We start from the raw sequence: 19,464 nt of genomic DNA on the forward strand, positions 1-19,464 counted from the left end.
AGTTATGTTGTGTTGTTGAGTTTGTGCAACTTTTTTTTTTTGAATTTTTGTTCAGCATTTTTCATAGCAATGCATTGCATTTTCCCAAAGCACCTTTATTTTTTATTTATTATTTTTTTCATCATACTGCACAATTGCATTTAAACTCTATACACATGTAGGTAAGAGGAAAAAGTTGAACTGCTGGAAAGAGAATCTCATGAATATCTGACATTTTACCTGTTCTTTGATGAGTTAAAAATGTTATCTGTTTGTTTTATATGGACTGATTGGTTTTTCATCACATTTACAACAAAATTTACAAATGAGTGAACTTAGAACCTACGATGTATACATTACATTTATGTTTACTAGTATCAAATTTATATACATACACTCTGTAATTTCTTGTTAGCATATACTCATAATAAAATTGTTTATCATATGTTACATTTACTTACAAATTTATACTGATATTTTTCAAATATGGATATATTTTACTAAATTTGTTGTAAGTGTACTTAACAATATTTTAACGTTGATCTTGCTTTTGTTAAAACATTATAACTTTTCGAATGTAGAGGGGGGATTATTTGGGAAGGGGAGAGCTTGATGATAACATGATTTTATAATTTCCTGCCTAAGAGAAAAAAGAAATGTTACCGTATTCTCTTCAGAAATTTACTGTAAACAAATGTTTGCTCATATAGGCCAAACAAAAAAATGTAGTGTGTTTAGAAAAACTTTGTATCGATATTTTTGCCTTGTGATTTGAAGAAATGCAAAAAAAGTGCAATAGGTTGTATTTTTTACCTTTGTTCATGACCTATTAAGGTTACATGAAGTTTTACAGAATTATTACATATATATATCCATGTATATACATAACATTAAGAAATTATTGTTCATTTCATTTCCTTTCCTAAAAAAAAAACTTTGTTACACTGTGTAACACTTGCATTCTCTTCTGTTTTCTAGTACACTACCGTAAATTTAGTGTTACCTTGTATTTGGTCTGATGCACTCTGCAGTACAAATGTACTTGCAATCGAGCTCAAAAATGATTGCCAGGCAATATTTAATACAGTCTAACCTTTTTATCTCAAACTTGATGGGAGGGAGAAGAACATTTGGCAATACTCAAGGATTCAAAATAGTCAAGGAAAAAAGCTTGAGAATTGTAAAACAATTGGACATAACCTGGTATTTTACATATTAGCTTTCGATCGTGAGATACTGAAGTTCAGCTGTACTTTCTTTATAAAAATACGGGTCATTTTGTGTATTTTATAAAAAGAAGTTTTGCCATGTTTCATGCATAGCTTCTTGATGGTGCTTGTTATGCTGCTCTTTTAATGCCAGAAATCATTTAGTACCATTTCTCTACAGTACTTTGAAATAATAATATGATACTGTGTATTGTATTTCTGTAATTTTTATTGACCACTTCAAATATTTATAAAAATGTATGGCTTAAAAGTTGAAAAAGGTATGTTTATTTATAGTAATACATACCTGTACATGTATGTAGAGAATGTTTGCATTTGTTAGAATGTTGCATTTTCAATATATCTTTTGCTCGTTTATTGCTTAATCCAAGTTAGACGATTACATGTATTTTTTTTTAGGTATATGTAATATTGTGTAATACCTAAATTTTGATATGTATACCAACCAATTAGACAATAATACAGATTAGCTCCAATTTTATACAATTATTAAATATATTTCACTAAAAGCCTAGCAGATTAACTACTACGAAAGTAGGCCATGAAAAAATATAGCGACTGTCATATTTTTTTGTATTTTCAGAAGGCACAACATGATTGTACACATGTTGAAGCCGAGTTTGATCAAATTTTGAATACACATTTACACTTGCCTGAATAAGATGTATATGAAATTGTATTAAATTTCAGCATTTTGTAATAACTGTAATGCTTGCTTTTGCAGCCTTTTTTCTTTAAACTTCTTTTAAACAGCAATATACATGACTTGTACAATACATAACTAATTACACTGTATTGAAGTCTTGCTCAATGTATTTTCTCTTCTACAAATTGAAACCATTACCTTGTAACAACCTTTTCATTAGAGCTACCACATTGTATTAAATGCTTTTTTGTATCAATGGTAAATAAGTTGTTTTGATAACAATGCTCATCTACAGATTTGAGATTTTTTCTCCCCATTTTTTTTAACAATGCATCTTTGTTTTATTGAAGATATATAACCCGAAGTTGTGAAAAAACCATCATGACAGATTTAACACTAGAGGTTCTTCTGCTTCTGTAATTCCTTAGTCGTTAAAAATTTGAACAAAAAAAGCTTATTTTCTTATTAATATTAAATAACTTTCAAAGCCAACTCAAAGTGATCAATTTAGGACAATTTATTTGCATGTAAATTACATTTTGATGAAGGAAAGTTGTATCAAAGAAGAATTGTTATTTCAAACTTTTTCTGTTAAATGTAAGTGCACATGTATATTTGATAAAGAAAAGTTGTATTAAAGAATTTTTATTTCAAACTTTTTCTGTTTACATGTAAATGCACATGTATATTTTTTGTTGTTGTCATTTCTCTGTTATTTTATGATTTATAGAGTTATGTGTGGAAGAATTTACCAATGTAGTTATACTGTGTTATCTTTACTGATAATGTTATACATTGTATTCCCCTTTATTGGATGATAACAAACCTTAGATGTTCATAACCAAATAATTTACAATAAATACAACTATATTAAATGTTTATTGTGTCAATAAGTTCTCTAGTTTTAAAGGGCAAAATGCAATTGTGTTTATCTAAATACTACACGTGAGAAAAAAAATTCAAAAATGCCCCCCCCCCCCCCCCCCCCCCGACCAAAAAGAGGCTAATTATCTGTAGATGCAAGAAAAAATGATGTGGAGATTTTCAAGGTACATAGGGGGCTAGTTAACATAACAGTTAATAAGCTACAACACCTATTGTAATTGTAAGTTTAAAGAACAAAACTATTTTTTAACAAATCTACACAAAATAGAATATTGAAATAGTGTACCAGTACATATAGCACTTTCACTTTTCAAACATGTCAGGTTTGAGGTCTTAGAAATTTTACATCTTTCCTTTAGCAATTAAGTCCTTTTGGTACTTCAGCAATTCTGGTGTTTTTAGGTCTGGTACACAAAATGGTAAATCTTTCCACTTGCCAACACCTTGAGGTCGATGATCATTTGGACTATCATTGCTTACTCTGTAGAAATTGAAAGCCTTTTGGGAAAGATAGGGTAAGCGAACTTTCTTGTACATAAAGACTGTTCCTAAAATTTGATTACAACCTTCATGAAACCACTGTGACTGCATAACTGTGTCTCCTTTATTGAAAGGCTTCTTTGTCAATGGTTTCTCTTTAATTCGGTCCCAAAGTGAAACATCAAGTGCAGCGTAATTGTTTTGCTCTATGCATCTGATGACATCGCAATCTATTTCAAAATTTCCACATTTGCAAATGAGTCGATAAGAAGGTGCATCATTAGATTTAGATTTTTCTTTTTCAGAAGATGTTAATTTTTTTAGCTCTTCCTCTGCTATCATTTCTTCTTGAATCTCTTCTATTTCTTTCTTGATATTTTCTGATTTTATTCTCTGAACTGCGTTCTCCATGTATTCAATCCTTTTACTGTTTATTCCTTCTCGAAAAATATCTTTAAATTTAGCCAGAATGATTCTTTTTCCAGTAGCTTTTCTTATTCGACCTGTGGCAATAAAATTGTACTTTTATTATTCATTATATACCCAAAAGGTCTATCCCAGAGAAACATTTCACCTCGGACAATAACAAATTTTAAATGACGGTTTTGTGACATATGGCTTAAATTGCAACCCCATATAGAAAAAATGTGAGGGGGCAGGGGTTGTATGATAATGTTTATTTCAGAAATATGATTACCCAGTACAGTAAGACTCGGTTATAATGAAGTCACTGGGACCTATAAAATTACTTTGCTATATCTGTAAAGGGTTATACATGTATCTGTTCAAGGAATTTGTTAAATTTAATTATCTGGGGATCCAAGATAACTTCGCTAATTCATGATATCACAATATCCATGTTCGTACTAAAATGTGTTTTACTGCATAAATGAATATTAAAATTTGCTGAAAAGAGAAACTTGTGTGCAGAAATGATTGTCTCTCATCATTGCCATAGCAATAATAACTCCATGATCAAATTTTCATTAATTTTTAATTTTTTTTTTTCACTACACACTAAATTCAAACTCGCTCTGATGAACAGGCCTCTGGAAAATGAAAAGTAATTTACCCATCGATTGTTTGGAGGATATTTCATTGCCGACGTAATTATAGTTGATGACCAGGTTACACTCCGGAACATCTATCCCCTCCTCCGCTACTGTGGTAGCCACTATTCCCTGGAGTTCACCTCGTTTGAATTTATCCAGGATGATAAGTTGGTCTGTCTGACTGGTGTCTGAAAACAGGATAAACTAGTACATTATATTAGTACGTTAGTAAATTAGTACAAGAAATTAGTATGAAACAATGCTTCAAAGTTAGAAAAAGAAAAATAGTCAGCTTGACTGTAATTCCATATATTATATTCTAATGATAACAGATATCAATATGCAGAAACAGAATTGCAAAACTCATTTTGAAATTCAAGGAAGTTTTAACGCATATAAAAAATAATTGTCCCAAAATTTAGCAAAATATTTCTTTATCAACTGCATTTGAAATCCACTCTGATGTGTTCTGTGTTAAATATGTATGCATATTTCTCTGTTAATTTTTTTAACGCTTACAGTTTGAATGTACTTTAATTACATGACACAGTTAAAAGGAACATGAATTGCATTGGAATAAGAATGGCAAAATATTATGCATACCTCTTGTCCCAGTAAAGCTAGCACACTTGTAAGCCTTATTGTCTTTCTTCAGTAGGTCACTTAGTCTGTTAGCCACTTCTATAGTTTTGACAAATATAATGAATCGTGTGGGTTCTCCACCTGCAACTTCTGTCTTCACAAAGTCTGCCATAGTTTGTAGCAGAACTTCTACATTCTTCTCTGTCTTTGAATTGTTTTTGGCTATTGTGTTTCTCAGTTCTTTGTGTAACCCTAAAGAATTATAGCCAAATCTTATTCATTCAAACTCCTCTCAGGAATCAAGATATTAAGGTCGAGACAGTACAGTGCGTTAGTTTAGAAAGAAGTGGCTGGGGCTTATTAATTTCGACTCAGTCACTTCAAAACCATCATATATTTAAAGATGATATTTGATATCAATGACCATGGTACAAAAATTTCAACTGTACGTCTTCACTTAGAAATCCACTGCTGATCTTTTTAATATGTGATATTAAAATGTTATTCACATTTAAAAGTTTTGGTTTTTAATGGAAATAACCCTGAACATCTGTTTGCCTTTTTTTCAATCTTACCAGCTCTCCACCAGCAAATGGTGGCATTTCCATATGAGTCGAAAATTCTTGAGAGGGATGTTAAACAACATACAATCAATCAATCTTACCAGTCATTAATTTTGCGAATTTTCCCTCTATGGGATCTGTTATGGCTTTTTGGGTTTGTCTCTTTTCCATCTGTTTTTCCAGAAACTCTATGGCAATTTCTCCAGTCAAACAATCATTGACATCCAATAGCTCACTATAAATCTTAATTCAAACAAAAATACAAAATTAATAAAAATAAATTGCATTGCAAACTTTTAACTAGAAATCATAGGCACGAGATATAGCTGAACTAGATGGGCCTGTGAAAAAAAGTTTAAGAAATTAAGATATCCAAAACTTGGAGATATTTAAGGTAAAATTAACATTTTAAAAAAGTTCTTAAGATTTACAGATCACCTTGACAGTTAATGGTATTCCACATATTATGATTTGGATAAATTGAAAATCAACTTATCTAAATTCAGATGTACAGGTACCTTCAAGTATTCCCCACCAAGCCGCAGAGTTTGAGAAGTTGTTTGTTTTCTTTTCAGTATTGGTGCAGATTTTTCCTGCAGATGGCAGCACCATTGTACATAGGATGGAGAGTTCCTAGTGCTTACTTCCCCTTTCCTTTTAGGGTCAGGCCGCCTTAGCATTGTTTTTAAAATCTCCTTTTCATCTTCATTTTCCACATCTAGTTTGTCTTTTAATAAATTTATTTATTATTTAAATCTTCAGTTTGTTGAGAACTTATAACTGATTTTCAAGGTAATTGGAAGAAACAAAAGTACAGCTTCAGTGAATTCAGAGAAAAACTAAATTCGAGTACATTGCATGTATTTTCAATTACTCAATGCCAGATGTTCAGAACCTGATGATCTGACTACCTTAATTAAATGTAAGAATCAAAAATACTCATTAATCATTTAAAAAAAAAAAAACGAAATTTGAGTATTTAAATTTTTTTTGCATTATTACTTCATGTACTTATTCATCAATTTCGTCAAGAATTTTGTTCGCATTTACAACAAACAATTATGCAAGATTTTGTAAAAAAAAAATTTACCAGTTTCTTTTACCAAGACCCTCTCCACTTGTTCCATAGTTTTCTCAACTCTTTTGTGTATTGGATCGGCTGCGAGATCTTGTTTTAACTGGACTTTTTCTAAAATGAAATTTTTCAAGAAAATATTAATTGAAATACCTAATGTGCACTTAATTGGTACATGTATCTTTAACTTCATATGAATGAAGTGATAGAAACACTTTTTTGCTATTTTTTTCTGAATAAATGAAAACTGGTCAGACCATAATCATCTTTTTACAGTAAAAAGGAGGGGGTCCAATTTTCTACATCAGAAAAGGGGGGGGGGTTTACATAAATAGCCTTTTAATGCCAATTTCCATATAAAATTAACCGCAAACATGAAACTTTTCTCAATAAAATGTGTTGGGAGCTTCATAATGGAAATGGAGAGAACTAATATAGGCCCTTGGCCTGCTGTTCAATCCATATTCATATTGTACTCTTTGTATATTATGAATAAAATACTTCTTAAACTAAACTATAATGGAATTCCAAACTTTTTCTACACAAAATTGACAACAGAAAGCGTTTCTTTGAAAAAGTAGGAATCCTTCAAAATATTTGAAAAATTATTTAAAAGATCTTTATTTAAAAAGATATTTACACTTTTTGTATATATCTTACCTGTTTGAACACCCTCTCTACGCAGAAATGGGTCGTTTTTATTTTTGACGATTGTAGACAAATGACACACGTCCAAATTAGCCATGACTTGTACGATGTGCTTTCTTGCACTTTCAACAGAGTTTGCCTTGTTTGTGCCCAATGTTGCAGTCAATCCCACAATCTAGGGAAATATATATATTTTTTAATAGAAGCTTTAGTTGCATGATTTATCTGTTTCATATTTTCTAACAAAGCAGGGAAAAACCACCCGCAAAAAATTATTAATTTTGGCCATATCATCATTATATATGCATGCTTTGTCATTTTCTGTCAGTTGGCGATTAAAAAGAAACATTAAGCCATTGTTGATATTATTCATGCACAAAGTTCAACTAGATTAGTTCTACTGCATGGGTTCAATCTCATATAGGGCAACATTTGGCAAGCCTTGCCCAACTGTTGTTACACACCCCACCCCCCTCACAACAATCCCACACATTCTAATAGAGCAGATCTAGTGTTGCCAATCGCAGAGTTCTGGAGGATGGTTTAATTTTTGTTAAAATTAAAATTGTAATTAATAATTAAAATTGTACTGTATATTACATTTACTGGTATACTTCATTATGAATAGATTTATATTAATACCTGTGGAAGTTTCTGAGAACCTCTGCTTTTTCCCATGTGATAGTGTAGCATGATTTTATTGTAACTGTAGCCTTTGTACGCATGGTGACATTCGTCAAATATCATCAAAGTGAATTTTGACAAAATGGCTTCATCTTTCTCCGGACAGATGGTGTTTTCTAAGACGGCGGGTGTTAACACAAATACCTGAAAATCGTCCACAAACATGTGGAGCTGCTCGCTCTTTTCGCTTTCACCTGTTACTTTCTGTGTCTTTTCCTGGAAATTTTCATTTAGAAATGATTTGATAAGCAATTAAAAATAATATAATTACATGTAAAATCTCAAACATCGTAACATTGGTGAGAAAAAATTTAAGTAAGGAAAGAAAAAAAAACTTAGATTTACTTCCCTTTTATGAATATGAAAATCATTTTTACTGCCATTAGAATTAAATTAATGTTTTGATTAAATAAAAAATATTGTAATTATTTCAGGAAAATAATGGTATTAAAGTTAATGCCGAATAAAATTAACATCGCTATTTTAAAATATGCAATGGCTTATACAGCTGATTCAGGTAGAAAAAAAAAGGCCAAAAACCGGAAGAAATTACAACATGCAGTTTTAACAGTCATTTATCAGAGCTCATTAATTCTATTGAAATGACTTACCTCTAGGTGGGGCAACAATTCTCTCAGAGCCAGATAATGTTGATTCACGAGGGGTACAGTCGGAGCCATTATGACTACTTTCCCTATAAACAGATTATACGTTTGCCAGGTGTATGATTTACAGGTTGTGGTTAGTGAGTATATATATCTGTTGTCAGAAAAACCATCTAGATTTATTTAGTATTTATTTGGTATTCATTTTTTAGCAGTAATTATTTGTCAAGACTCGTGGCAGCAAACCATACTCCCGGCTCAAAGCAGACTTTTTCATGCGCGTAATTTTTTTTAATCCAAAACGGGAGGGAAAACATCCATGTGCATGCACCCCTTTCTGCTACACATCATATGCTCTCTGTGATGTCTAATCCAATTATGTAATCTGACTTTCTATAATATGCTAAATATTGATTTAATTAAGTTATCTAGTCTTTCAATATGGGGAGGGGGGGGGGGCTATGTTCAGAGGAACCGTTATACTGTAACTTATACAATGTATTCACTTATTAGCTGAATTTTTTACCTTCAGGGTGTTTCTCTAGATGGTCTTTGATGATAGCAAACGCTACACGTGTTTTGCCAGTGCCTGTTCCAGAGCAGATAATAGTATTCTTTCCCTGTTTAGCTGTTTCTGCTAGCTCCTCTTGATAAGGGCGAAGATTTATGCCCCGGGGTGTTGGGCTTTCTGGAAAAAAAAACAATTGTATAGACAAGGGTGAAATTTATTGCAACACATCAAGCAAAAGGAAAAAAAAATGGTGATCCATACGTAGATCAAAATTATAATACACACAAATATAGTGATAAGTGTAGATTAGAATTGGTTTAATTGAAAAATATGTATAATTCTTGCTGATTTTGTCAACGTTTTGTTCTTATTGCGTAAAATAAATAGGAGTGTATCCGATTCGATTTAAGACGATGGACCGATAACTTTTCATTCTTTCAGAATTGTCTACATATTTCAATACTTTTTGTACGATCTTAAATGTAGAAAAAAAGTATATAAGAGCTATAGGCTAGATTTTTTTTAAAATCAACTCGCTTGAGTTTTGTTGCACATATTTATATGGCTATAAATTGCGTGTGACTTCGGGCATATTGATTAATGCTTGAGCGTTTAAACTACTAACAGTCAGGGGGCTTAAAGCATAAGCAAGAAATTCATTTGTCTGTGTTATTATGTTCCCCAAACGAAGTTGGGGAACATATTGTTTTTACTCGGTTTCTTATTAGGGTCTTCCGTCTCCAACGGAAGACCCTTCTATTATTCTATTGTTTCTTTTTCACTTTTATTATGTCGCCCCGAACGAAGTCGGGGACGACATATTGATATTGTACGCATGTTTTTTTTTATCCAGGCTGTTTCTCGGAGATGGCTGGGACAATCTTCCTGAAACTTTCCTTCAAGGACGATCACTGGTTGTAGTTGTGCAGTGAGGTCGTTCAGTTCCAATATGTCTACCGTTGCCATGGAAACCTGTAAAAAGCGACAAATTTTGTCCGAGAGTGTTCTCTCTGGTCCCTTAAACGTTCGTCATGAAACTTTTCTTATTTTAATGATTAGTATCTGTAGTTCTGCAACTCGTATTTAAAATTTTCATATAATCGATTATTGCCATGGAAACCAGGTGAAAGTTAAAATTCTTTAATTTCGATTTTCTCAATAACTACTCAGGCAATCGTTTTGAAACTTTCAATGTTTATTCCTTGCAATTTGTCAAAGTGATTTCTACTTTCAAAATAATTGTAATGAGTCGCTCACGGTTGCCATAGAAACGAAACAGAAAAAAAGATTCAGATGTACACATGTGTTCTCCAAGGTCTAGGTCAAAGGGTCAAAGTTCGTCGTATCCAATAAAAGTTCTTTTCACAAGGATTACATATTTGAAATACGAAAGCCCTAGTACTTACCGTTCAAACGTTATGGCTATTTACTATGTTCAAGACGCCCCCCCCCCCCCCTCTTTTTATGAAGCACACAGCCAAGTAGAATACACAGATATAACATATACAACTTACAAGTAACTTTTTAAAATCTTCATTCATAAAATTCAGTTCCCGTCATGTGATATTTTGCCATCATTCATTCTCCTTCTGTTTTGTCTCTTGAATTTATAAATATTTTATTTTATCTATATAAAAAAAATTACGATTGTCAGCTGCATTTATTATCATTTCGCGTTTTCTTGTATATCTATCACTTGTATATTATTCATTTCATTAGATAGTGCAAGTATAAATTAAAAAATTGGTACGTCATTTCCATAGTTTTTATTCATTCATAAATTCTTTGATCCGCTCCTGATGGTTCGCAAAGCCTTGATCACCACTGTATACAAAACATTCATCTCGCCGAAAATGTTCATGATTCCGCTAAACTGAGAAAGTTCACACATGATTTATTATCTCATAACACACATCAGCTCTCTGCAATGCAGAAATGCTCGAATTGATGGTGGCATGTCAGATTCGTTTTTCGGTAGAACCTCTAAAATGAAAGTGAAAGAGGGAAATTTCAGAGTTCTCACTGGCGTTACAATACACAAAATAATTCGGCTGATCTTCTTCATAAATTACATTTCCCAAGCTTTTATCATAGGAAAGATACTGCCAATTAACAAGTATGAGGCTCAGTTCAGTACATCTGCCAGATTTCTTTTATGCAAGTCTGCAAATTGAGGAACTTGTAATTTTCCTGCACTACTTTCTTCTCCTACCGATTCTAAAAATAATGAGTGGGATGTACCGAATTAAGGTCTTCCGTTTCCAATGGAAAGGACTGATATAACTCAATGGTTGTTCAAACTTAGCTTATGGACTTTTGTTTTAGTGATGATAAAAATGAAAGTCTTGTCTAATACGGGGCGACATATGCTATTGCTTGCAATAGCAGACTTTCTAGTTATTCTTCTTTTTTTCTTACAATTTTTGTGCAGAAGATTTCTCGGAGATGGCTTGATGGATTTTGTTCAAATTTTCAGAGTTTGTGTATGTCTATCTGAAGTTTGTACCCCCGATTCAATTTTGAAAAAATCACTTCCGGTCGTGAGTTATCGCCCTTTTAGTGATTTTTAGAGGGTCTCCTTGTCCTTAAGTTAACTCAAAAATGACATTAGCTAGAGAGCTGAAATTTTCAGCGATAATAGACGACACATTGCTGAATTGCACATTGAATTTAAAATTTTTTAAAAAAGTCCAGTATGGAAGCTCGGTAGGGGTCGAAATCTAGGACACGATTCATGAGTGAATTTTTGAGACATTTTGTATCATATCTTTAAAAGTATCATTAACTTGTTAAAATATACTGAACAAAATTTGTGCAGAATGAGAAGATCTTTAATATGATATCAAGAAAAAAGTGCTGACTCATCACATTAGGGGCCAAAAGGGGCTAAAAGTCTTTTTTAGATAACTCTTTAACAGTCAATATTTTGTTACACATTACTGTATCAAAAATGTTTATCTCAACAATCTACAACTGTTTATTATGATTTTAATGTCGTATATTATATAATTAGGGGCCACAAGGGGCCAGAATGCTAAATCTTTGACGCTTTATATCTCGAAAGTGAGAAATATTTTGACAAGTAATATTGAGCAAAAGATGTTCAAAATCATGTTCTGGACAATATGCAACCTTTCATTTTTCGCTAAACGTCCCTATTAGGGAGTTGAAGGGTTGGCCCCTAAATATTTCTTTTGCGAATAACTCGAAATCGAAAAAGAATCTCTGAATAGTTGTTGAACAAAAAGTGTTCAAAATCCTAAGAGCTCCAAGATGAAATCTAGAAAAAGGGGCTGGGAGATCAATTTAGGGACCAAAAGGGGCTTAAAGTCTTTTTTTAATAACTCTTTTACAGTCAATATTTTGTTATACATTATTGAAGCAAAAATGTTTAACTCAACAATCTACAACTGTATATTATGATTTTAATGTCGTACATTACATAATTAGGGGCCACAAAGGGCCAGAATGCTTAATCTTTGACGCTTTATATCTCGAAAGTGAGAAATATTTTGACAAGTAATATTGAACAAAAGATGTTCAAAATCATGTTCTGGACAATATGCAACCTTTCATTTTTCGCTAAACGTCCCTATTAGGGAGTTGAAGGGTTGGCCCCTAAATATTTCTTTTGCGAATAACTCGAAAACGAAAAAGAATCTCTGAATAGTTGTTGAACAAAAAGTGTTCAAAATCCTAAAAGCTCCAAGATGAAATCTAGAAAAAGGGGCTGGGCGATCAATTTAGGGGCCAAAAGGGGCTTAAAGTCTTTTTTCGATAACTCTTTTACAGTCAATATTTTGTTATACATTATTGAAGCAAAAATGTTTACTCAACAATCTACAACTGTACATTATGACTTAAATGTCGTATATTACATAATTAGGGGCTACAAGGGGCCAGAATGCTTAATCTTTGACGCTTTATATCTCGAAAGTGAGAAATATTTTGACAAGTAATATTAAACAAAAGATGTTCAAAATCATGTTCTGGACAATATGCAACCTTTCATTTTTCGCTAAACGTCCCTATTAGGGAGTTAAAGGGTTGGCCCCTAAATATTTCTTTTGTGAATAACTCGAAAACGAAAAAGAATCTCTGAATAGTTGTTGAACAAAAAGTGTTCAAAATCCTAAGAGCTCTAAGATGAAATCTAGAAAAAGGGGCTGGGCGATCAAATTAGGGGCCAAAAGGGGCTTAAATTCTTTTTTCGATAACTCTTTAACAGTCAATATTTTGTTATACATTACTGAATCAAAAATGTTTATCTCTACCATCTACAACTATATATCATGATTTTTATGTCGTATGGTACGTAATTAGGGACCGCAAGGGGCCAGAATGCTAAATCTTTGACGCTTTATATCTCGAAAGTGAGAAATATTTTGATAAGTAATATTGAGCAAAAGATGTTCAAAATCATGTTCTGAACAATATGCAGCCTTTCATTTTTCGCTAAACGTCCCCATTAGGGAGAGGAAGGGCTGGTCCCTTAATATTTTTTTTTGCAAACAACTCGAAAACGAAAAGAATCTCTGAATAGTTGTTGGACAAAAAGTGTTCATAATCCTGAGAGCTTTAAAATGATATGAAGAAAAAAGGGCTGATCCTTAATTTTAGGGGCCGTGAGTGGCCAAAAGTCGATTTTAGAAGTCTTTATTGTTCAATGTCTTTTTACAGATTATGAAAAATCATTATTTTAGAATGAAAATCTCAATCAAAATCTAATCTCATCTCATCAAGAATCGAACGGAAGACCCACTCGTTGCTCGCAACGAGATCGTATCTAGTTATTATTCTTTTTTGACAAAATTTTGTGGACGGGATTTCTCGAAAACTATTCAGCGGTTTTCAACGAAACTTTCACAAAAAATGCGTCATTATATGAAGTTGTGCAGTCTATAATTTTGTTTGGAAATGTCGCTTCCGGTGCCAAGTTATGGACAATTTTCGGATTTTAAAATGCGATTTTGTCGCGCACTTTTATCGAAAATGGCTAAGGATATGAACTGGAGACTTATTGGAGATGATAGATCATGACTTTGTGGATTGCAGAATCGCCTTTTCGTGCGTCGTCAGTACTTCCGGTCGTTACGAGATGCAAATTTAAAAAAATCGTATTTTCTAACTTTTTTGTTTTTCAGTATTTTTCATTTTTATTTGGTATGGTAATAGAAGCCCTCCTTATAATGCTTACTATTTAATTTGTTTGAATGTTGATAAATCTAAAGTCTAGATATTTGCATTCAAAAATCTGAAGCGGGTCCAAAATGGCGGCTGTCTCTGTCAACTCCGCCATTTCGCGAGTAGGGGTTTATGGAGGCAGCTGAGCGTTTGATTAAACCATTCTGACATAAGGATACATGAAATGTAAAAAACTACTTCGACTCTCACGTAGTAGTGAAATGGTTGGAGGAGTTACCTCCCGATACTTGTTTATATTATAATAGATAATCAATGTAAATATTGTAATTAATTGGTCAATTGACTAAAGAATTATACAAGTATTATTGATAAATGATGTTCTGTTAGAAAATAATAATAGTGTTGCCAAAAGAAAGACAGTCTGTTTTATTTTATCAATATGATATCTGATAACTTATGATCATTGATTAAGTTGAGGTACAAGGGGGCAGTACAGCCAACTGGCTTGTGTTTTCACTTTGGTACAGAAACCAATTGGTTTATCCATCAAATAGGATCGTGCAAAGTTGTCGTAGTCAGTGACTAGTTAAAATGTAGCTGTGTGACATTAGCTATAGGTTTGTCATTAGGACAGAGAAGCTCTTACAAAGTTATATCATACTGTGTAAGTATATTGTAGCCACTTGGCTATAGTTATATAGGCAACTTGGTAAGCAGTTATACACCAGGCAGATGTTAAAGGCTAAATCAAGAGGCACCAGGCAGATAGAATGATGTTGACTTATATAGTCAGTTATACGAGTATAGTGAGGCAATTATCATATGGCACCAGGCAGTACCGGTATTAACTGAAGATATATAATCATACAAAGCACTTAGGTCATTTGATTTAAAGACACCAGGCAGGTGTCTTATCATTATCTGTATATATTACATTCAATCATATCCCCAGTAAAACTCGGTAATCCGAGCACGGACCTACTGACCGCTCAGATCCGACACGTTACAGTAGTACGTTGCAATTGAGTGTCAATCTTAAAACTTAATTTCCGTTTCACTGCTTTAGTGTAACTGGGCTAGATACGATATGTAATGTGTATAATGTGTTACATATACTTTCTTAACGTCAAAATAAAATAAAGGCGCTAAGAATGTTTTATTTTTAAAATTTAATTGATGCTATCATACCTATCTAATAGATCAGTCCAAAGAAAAGGCGCAAATATTTACTCGTGGCGTTTGGCGCGAAATTATGAATGCTTTTTATAATTCTTAGAGAGGTGAACTGTTGCAAAAGTACCATGGTATACACAAGTATATTTAGAGCAGTACTCCCAATAGCTTAATGGTTAGCGCGTTGGGGATATAAAAGTAAAAAAAAAAAAGCGCATTCACGTTGGCGACATGGTTTCAATCCTCCTTGTGACCAAAATTTTGAATCTCTTTTCAGCTCGATTTTACGTGGGTTTCTTTTCCTAAAACGGACGGAAGACATCTCGTTGCTCGCAACGAGGTCGTATCTAGTTATTATTATTTTTCTTCTTCTTCTTCTTCTTCTTCTTCTTCTTCTTCTTCCTGGGTACTTTTTTGTCCGGGAATGATCTCGTAAACTATACACCTGACTAAGGTGAAATGTTTTTAGGGTCAGTAGACATGTTATGTAGATTTGCGGAACGAAGGTCATTTTGCGCGCACGTGCTTGCAAGAGCGTGCACGTGCAACATGTGAAATGACTGATTTCATTGATATAGGCGTAACTTTTTAAATTTTTGATGAAATGCTTTGAAACTTATAACATAAGAAAATATTAGTAGCATAGACAATATGACATGGTCAAAATAGCAAGATCTCACGCGCATGCACGTGTGCTTTGCTCTGATTGGCTGAAACTAAAGTCTCAATATCTTTCTTGTTTTTTGACGAAATCCTTTGAAATTTTGAAAATAGCCATGCATTAGAATATCCTACAACATGATATATAGCAATTATCATGAAAACACGTGCATGCACGTGCGCTGCAATCTGATTGGCTGAAACTTTAAATAGCTATAACTCCTTTGATTTTTAACCAAACAGGATGAGATTTGGAACATAGATAGAATTACTGGTCTACTACAAGAAAATGTGGTCACCATGCACATGCATACACGTGCATGTACGTGCGCTGCAATCTGATTGGCTGAAACTTTAAACAGCTGTAACTCCCTTGGTTTTCAACCAAACGGGGTGGGATTTAGAACATAGATATATGTAACAGACATCTACAAGAAGGTATGGTCACCATGCTCATGTATGCACGTGCGTGCACGTGAAATGGGTAAAATAAAAAATACACTTTGATGAGTGTTTTTTTTATACTTTTGGATTAAATACTTTAATACATGTATTTAGTATATCAAAATATATAGATTGTGTAGACAAGATGATATGGTCATTACGCACATGCATTCACATGCGCACGCGTGCAATGCTAAAATTTGAATGAACTTGGCGTTGTTAAAGTAAAAAATGCATAGATTTTGTCCTATTTAATGAAGCTTACAGGGAATATGGCACCAAAAGGGAGTTGGGGAGCGTTTGGGGAACATCTGTAACGGTCCCCGTTACAATTAGCACTAGTTTCAAATGGAACACATTTTTAAAAATAAAATGAGGAAGTTGTGAATTTAAGCTTATATATTTTCACTGCTTGCTATTCAGTTCTGTTCATAGTACATAATTATGTACGTCTTTTAAAAATATGTGCAAGTCACGAATGCGTTTCTCAAAGGTAGTCCCCTTTCCCCTCCCATGAGATATTTACTACATGTACATTTAGTTAGTTAATTAAACTTCTGTATTCCCATTTAAATAAAACAATGTTTCTTGTTGTTGTTATTGAAACATTCAAAAAACAAAGGGGGTTCAACCTTGATCCCTAGTTCGGCGAGAAGGGAAAGGGAGGGGGGGATTTCAAGTTCTGACACGCCCCATGTACAACAAAAGTTGAGACCTCCCCCCCCCCCCCCAAACCCGGTTCTTTGTCTAGTATTTCGATATTTTCGTAAAACAAGGAGGTGGAACGTAAATAATAGATATCATATAGTCATACGCCAAGTGAGAAATTAAATCGATGTACAATCTTCATTGATAAACAAAAAATGATAACTCAAGATTCAAGTCTATCTATGGATACACACCCGTAAGTAAACAATAAATGATATATATAAGAGATATATAGGATAATGATATAAACATACCCTGTTTCTCTTCCGTTTCTTCCTCGTCAGACAACACTAACTTATCCAAATTCAATGATTCCTTTCCTAACGAGTCATCGTCCACTTCATCAGCATCTTCATCTGTCTTCCTTTTGACAGAAGTATTCTCTGTCTCTGAAGAAGAAGATCCTGGCGAATTACGGGAATATAATAATAATAATTCGTCTTCATTGTCCACTTCCATTTCATCAATATCTGCGTCCGAGCCCTTTCTCGCCATTTTACAGATTTGACATTTCTTAGCGTACCTGACTACCGTGAAATAAAATTACCCAATTTTCCGAGTGGTTTTCTAAAAACGAGATAAAAATAGATTGCAGTGAAAGACGAAGACGGAAGTGCATTTAAATCTCCCTTGCACATATCATTGCATATATAGATTTCTGAAAATATATTCTGTGTGTGTGAATTAACTACTCGATTTGTAAAGTTCATTGATTTGTAAGTACGTTTACACAGTCTTTAATTTGCAGTTCATGCGCCCAACATTTAATTTTATCTTTCACGTTTTCTCTTCCAGCTATAGCCTAGTATGCGGATAAATTATTTATATAGGAGCTTTTCAATATCTATATTTAATCAATGAATTCATATATATTCTTTTGACATTGCATAAAAAAATGCACATACATGCATGAAGTATGTTCAAATTTATCATTATAGTATTAAGTTTTTTGATCGAGCAGCAATTTTAAGAGTATATGGAAAATGGGGACCTTGTAGTTTCATTTTCATTTACTTATAGAAAAACGAACTTTGAGCTATTGAAAAGTTCTTGTGCAAGAATACAGACTAAGTTTTGAGGTAATACAGAATTTGAAATATGCATTTTAATTTTTTTTTTCACACTTGCTCGTTAATTTTATTTAAATAACGCAATCTTCTCTTAAATCAATCCGACCCCCCCCTTCATTTTGGATATTCTCTCAAATCCCTGGAATAGTATTTGACTCACATAAATGTAACCAATTTTAAATTGAGAAAAGTAAAACTAAGAGTACTTATTTTCTCAAATTTTATATTGTCTAGAAGTATTTCAATAATTTTAATTACAGAGTCATGAAATGTGGGTGTGGTCTGCAACTCGGAGATGGGGTGAAATTCTGTCCAGAATGCGGTCAGAAAAGGCAGAAGGGGGTCATATCGACCCCCACAGCCCTGTGTCCCAATACTGTCTTCGATGGGAAGAGGTCCACGAAATCGTGTGGTGCTGAGATTTCAGACACACAGCAGAAGTGCAATAGGTGCAGCTGGTTGGTGGATCCTAAAGTTTTCATGGCGGGGTCCAAGATGTGCGACGGCATCTCGGAAAATGAAGAACTGTGCATCAACATTGTAACCTCGAGTAACAAATTCTGTGCAGAATGCGGAAAATGTACAATAACTAGATAAAATGTTTATCATTCATGCTAAAAATCATAAGTGGACAACCCGCCGTAAATCGAAACCCGTAAAGAATTTATGTTTAATACAGTGTATGTCATTGATTAAAAAATGCCAGGCCAATATTTTTAGACATGCAGTGTAAAAATTATAGTTTTATGTGCTGTATATGTTTGTAAAGATATTTATTAATTTTAAATAAATCTTGATCATAAACTATAGTGTTTTCAGAGAGAGAGAGAGAGAGAGAGAGAGAGAGAGGGGAGTTTTTTCTTGTCCAAAAATTTCAGTCTGATATAAGAACCCAAACTCCCCACTCCCAATAAAAAATCCTGGATCCACCAATGCTATTTGCGATGAACAAAATTTCACCAAAACCACGCAAAAGAGAATTTTTTACAGGAAAAAAACAACAATTATATACTAAGTCAGACAACATATCTCTGATTTGCAGACACCTGACGTATGATTCACCTCATTTAATCCCCTTGGCTTAAATTCCTCCCCGTGTATCGCATCTGGATTATATGTCTAAAACCATTTCCAAAATTTTGTCAACTTTAAGAGATTGTTCCTCTTCAGGTAACAGTGGCGAATCCGGCAAGAAATATTGAAAAAAAGGAGGGGGTGGGGGCTCCGACCAGTTTGGAGTCGGAGTAGGGGTCCACACCCAAAATATTGATTTTAAATCTTAGTTTTTTTTAGTCAAAATGGAGGCGAGGACTCTGCACCCTAGT

General features: G+C 33.3%; 1 protein-coding gene across 1 annotated transcript; it reads right to left on the reverse strand.

Moving 5' to 3' along the window:
* Window positions 1-2,892: 2,892 nt before the first annotated feature.
* LOC134253191 (interferon-induced helicase C domain-containing protein 1-like) lies at window positions 2,893-17,762 on the reverse strand. Its single transcript, XM_062735702.1, has 11 exons — window positions 17,324-17,762; window positions 8,955-9,116; window positions 8,435-8,517; window positions 7,782-8,039; window positions 7,152-7,314; window positions 6,507-6,605; window positions 5,935-6,143; window positions 5,518-5,659; window positions 4,875-5,105; window positions 4,292-4,459; window positions 2,893-3,722 (listed from the first exon to the last, which is right to left on the reverse strand). Exons 1-11 carry the CDS (start codon window positions 17,562-17,564, stop codon window positions 3,082-3,084), a joined length of 2,397 nt encoding a protein of 798 aa, XP_062591686.1. The 5' UTR covers window positions 17,565-17,762; the 3' UTR covers window positions 2,893-3,081.
* Window positions 17,763-19,464: the final 1,702 nt, after the last annotated feature.

This window comes from Saccostrea cucullata, unplaced genomic scaffold (genome assembly GCF_032062105.1).
Source record: "Saccostrea cucullata isolate Sc308-1 unplaced genomic scaffold, CSIRO_AGI_Scuc_v1 ctg1940, whole genome shotgun sequence".
Taxonomy (NCBI): domain Eukaryota; kingdom Metazoa; phylum Mollusca; class Bivalvia; order Ostreida; family Ostreidae; genus Saccostrea; species Saccostrea cuccullata.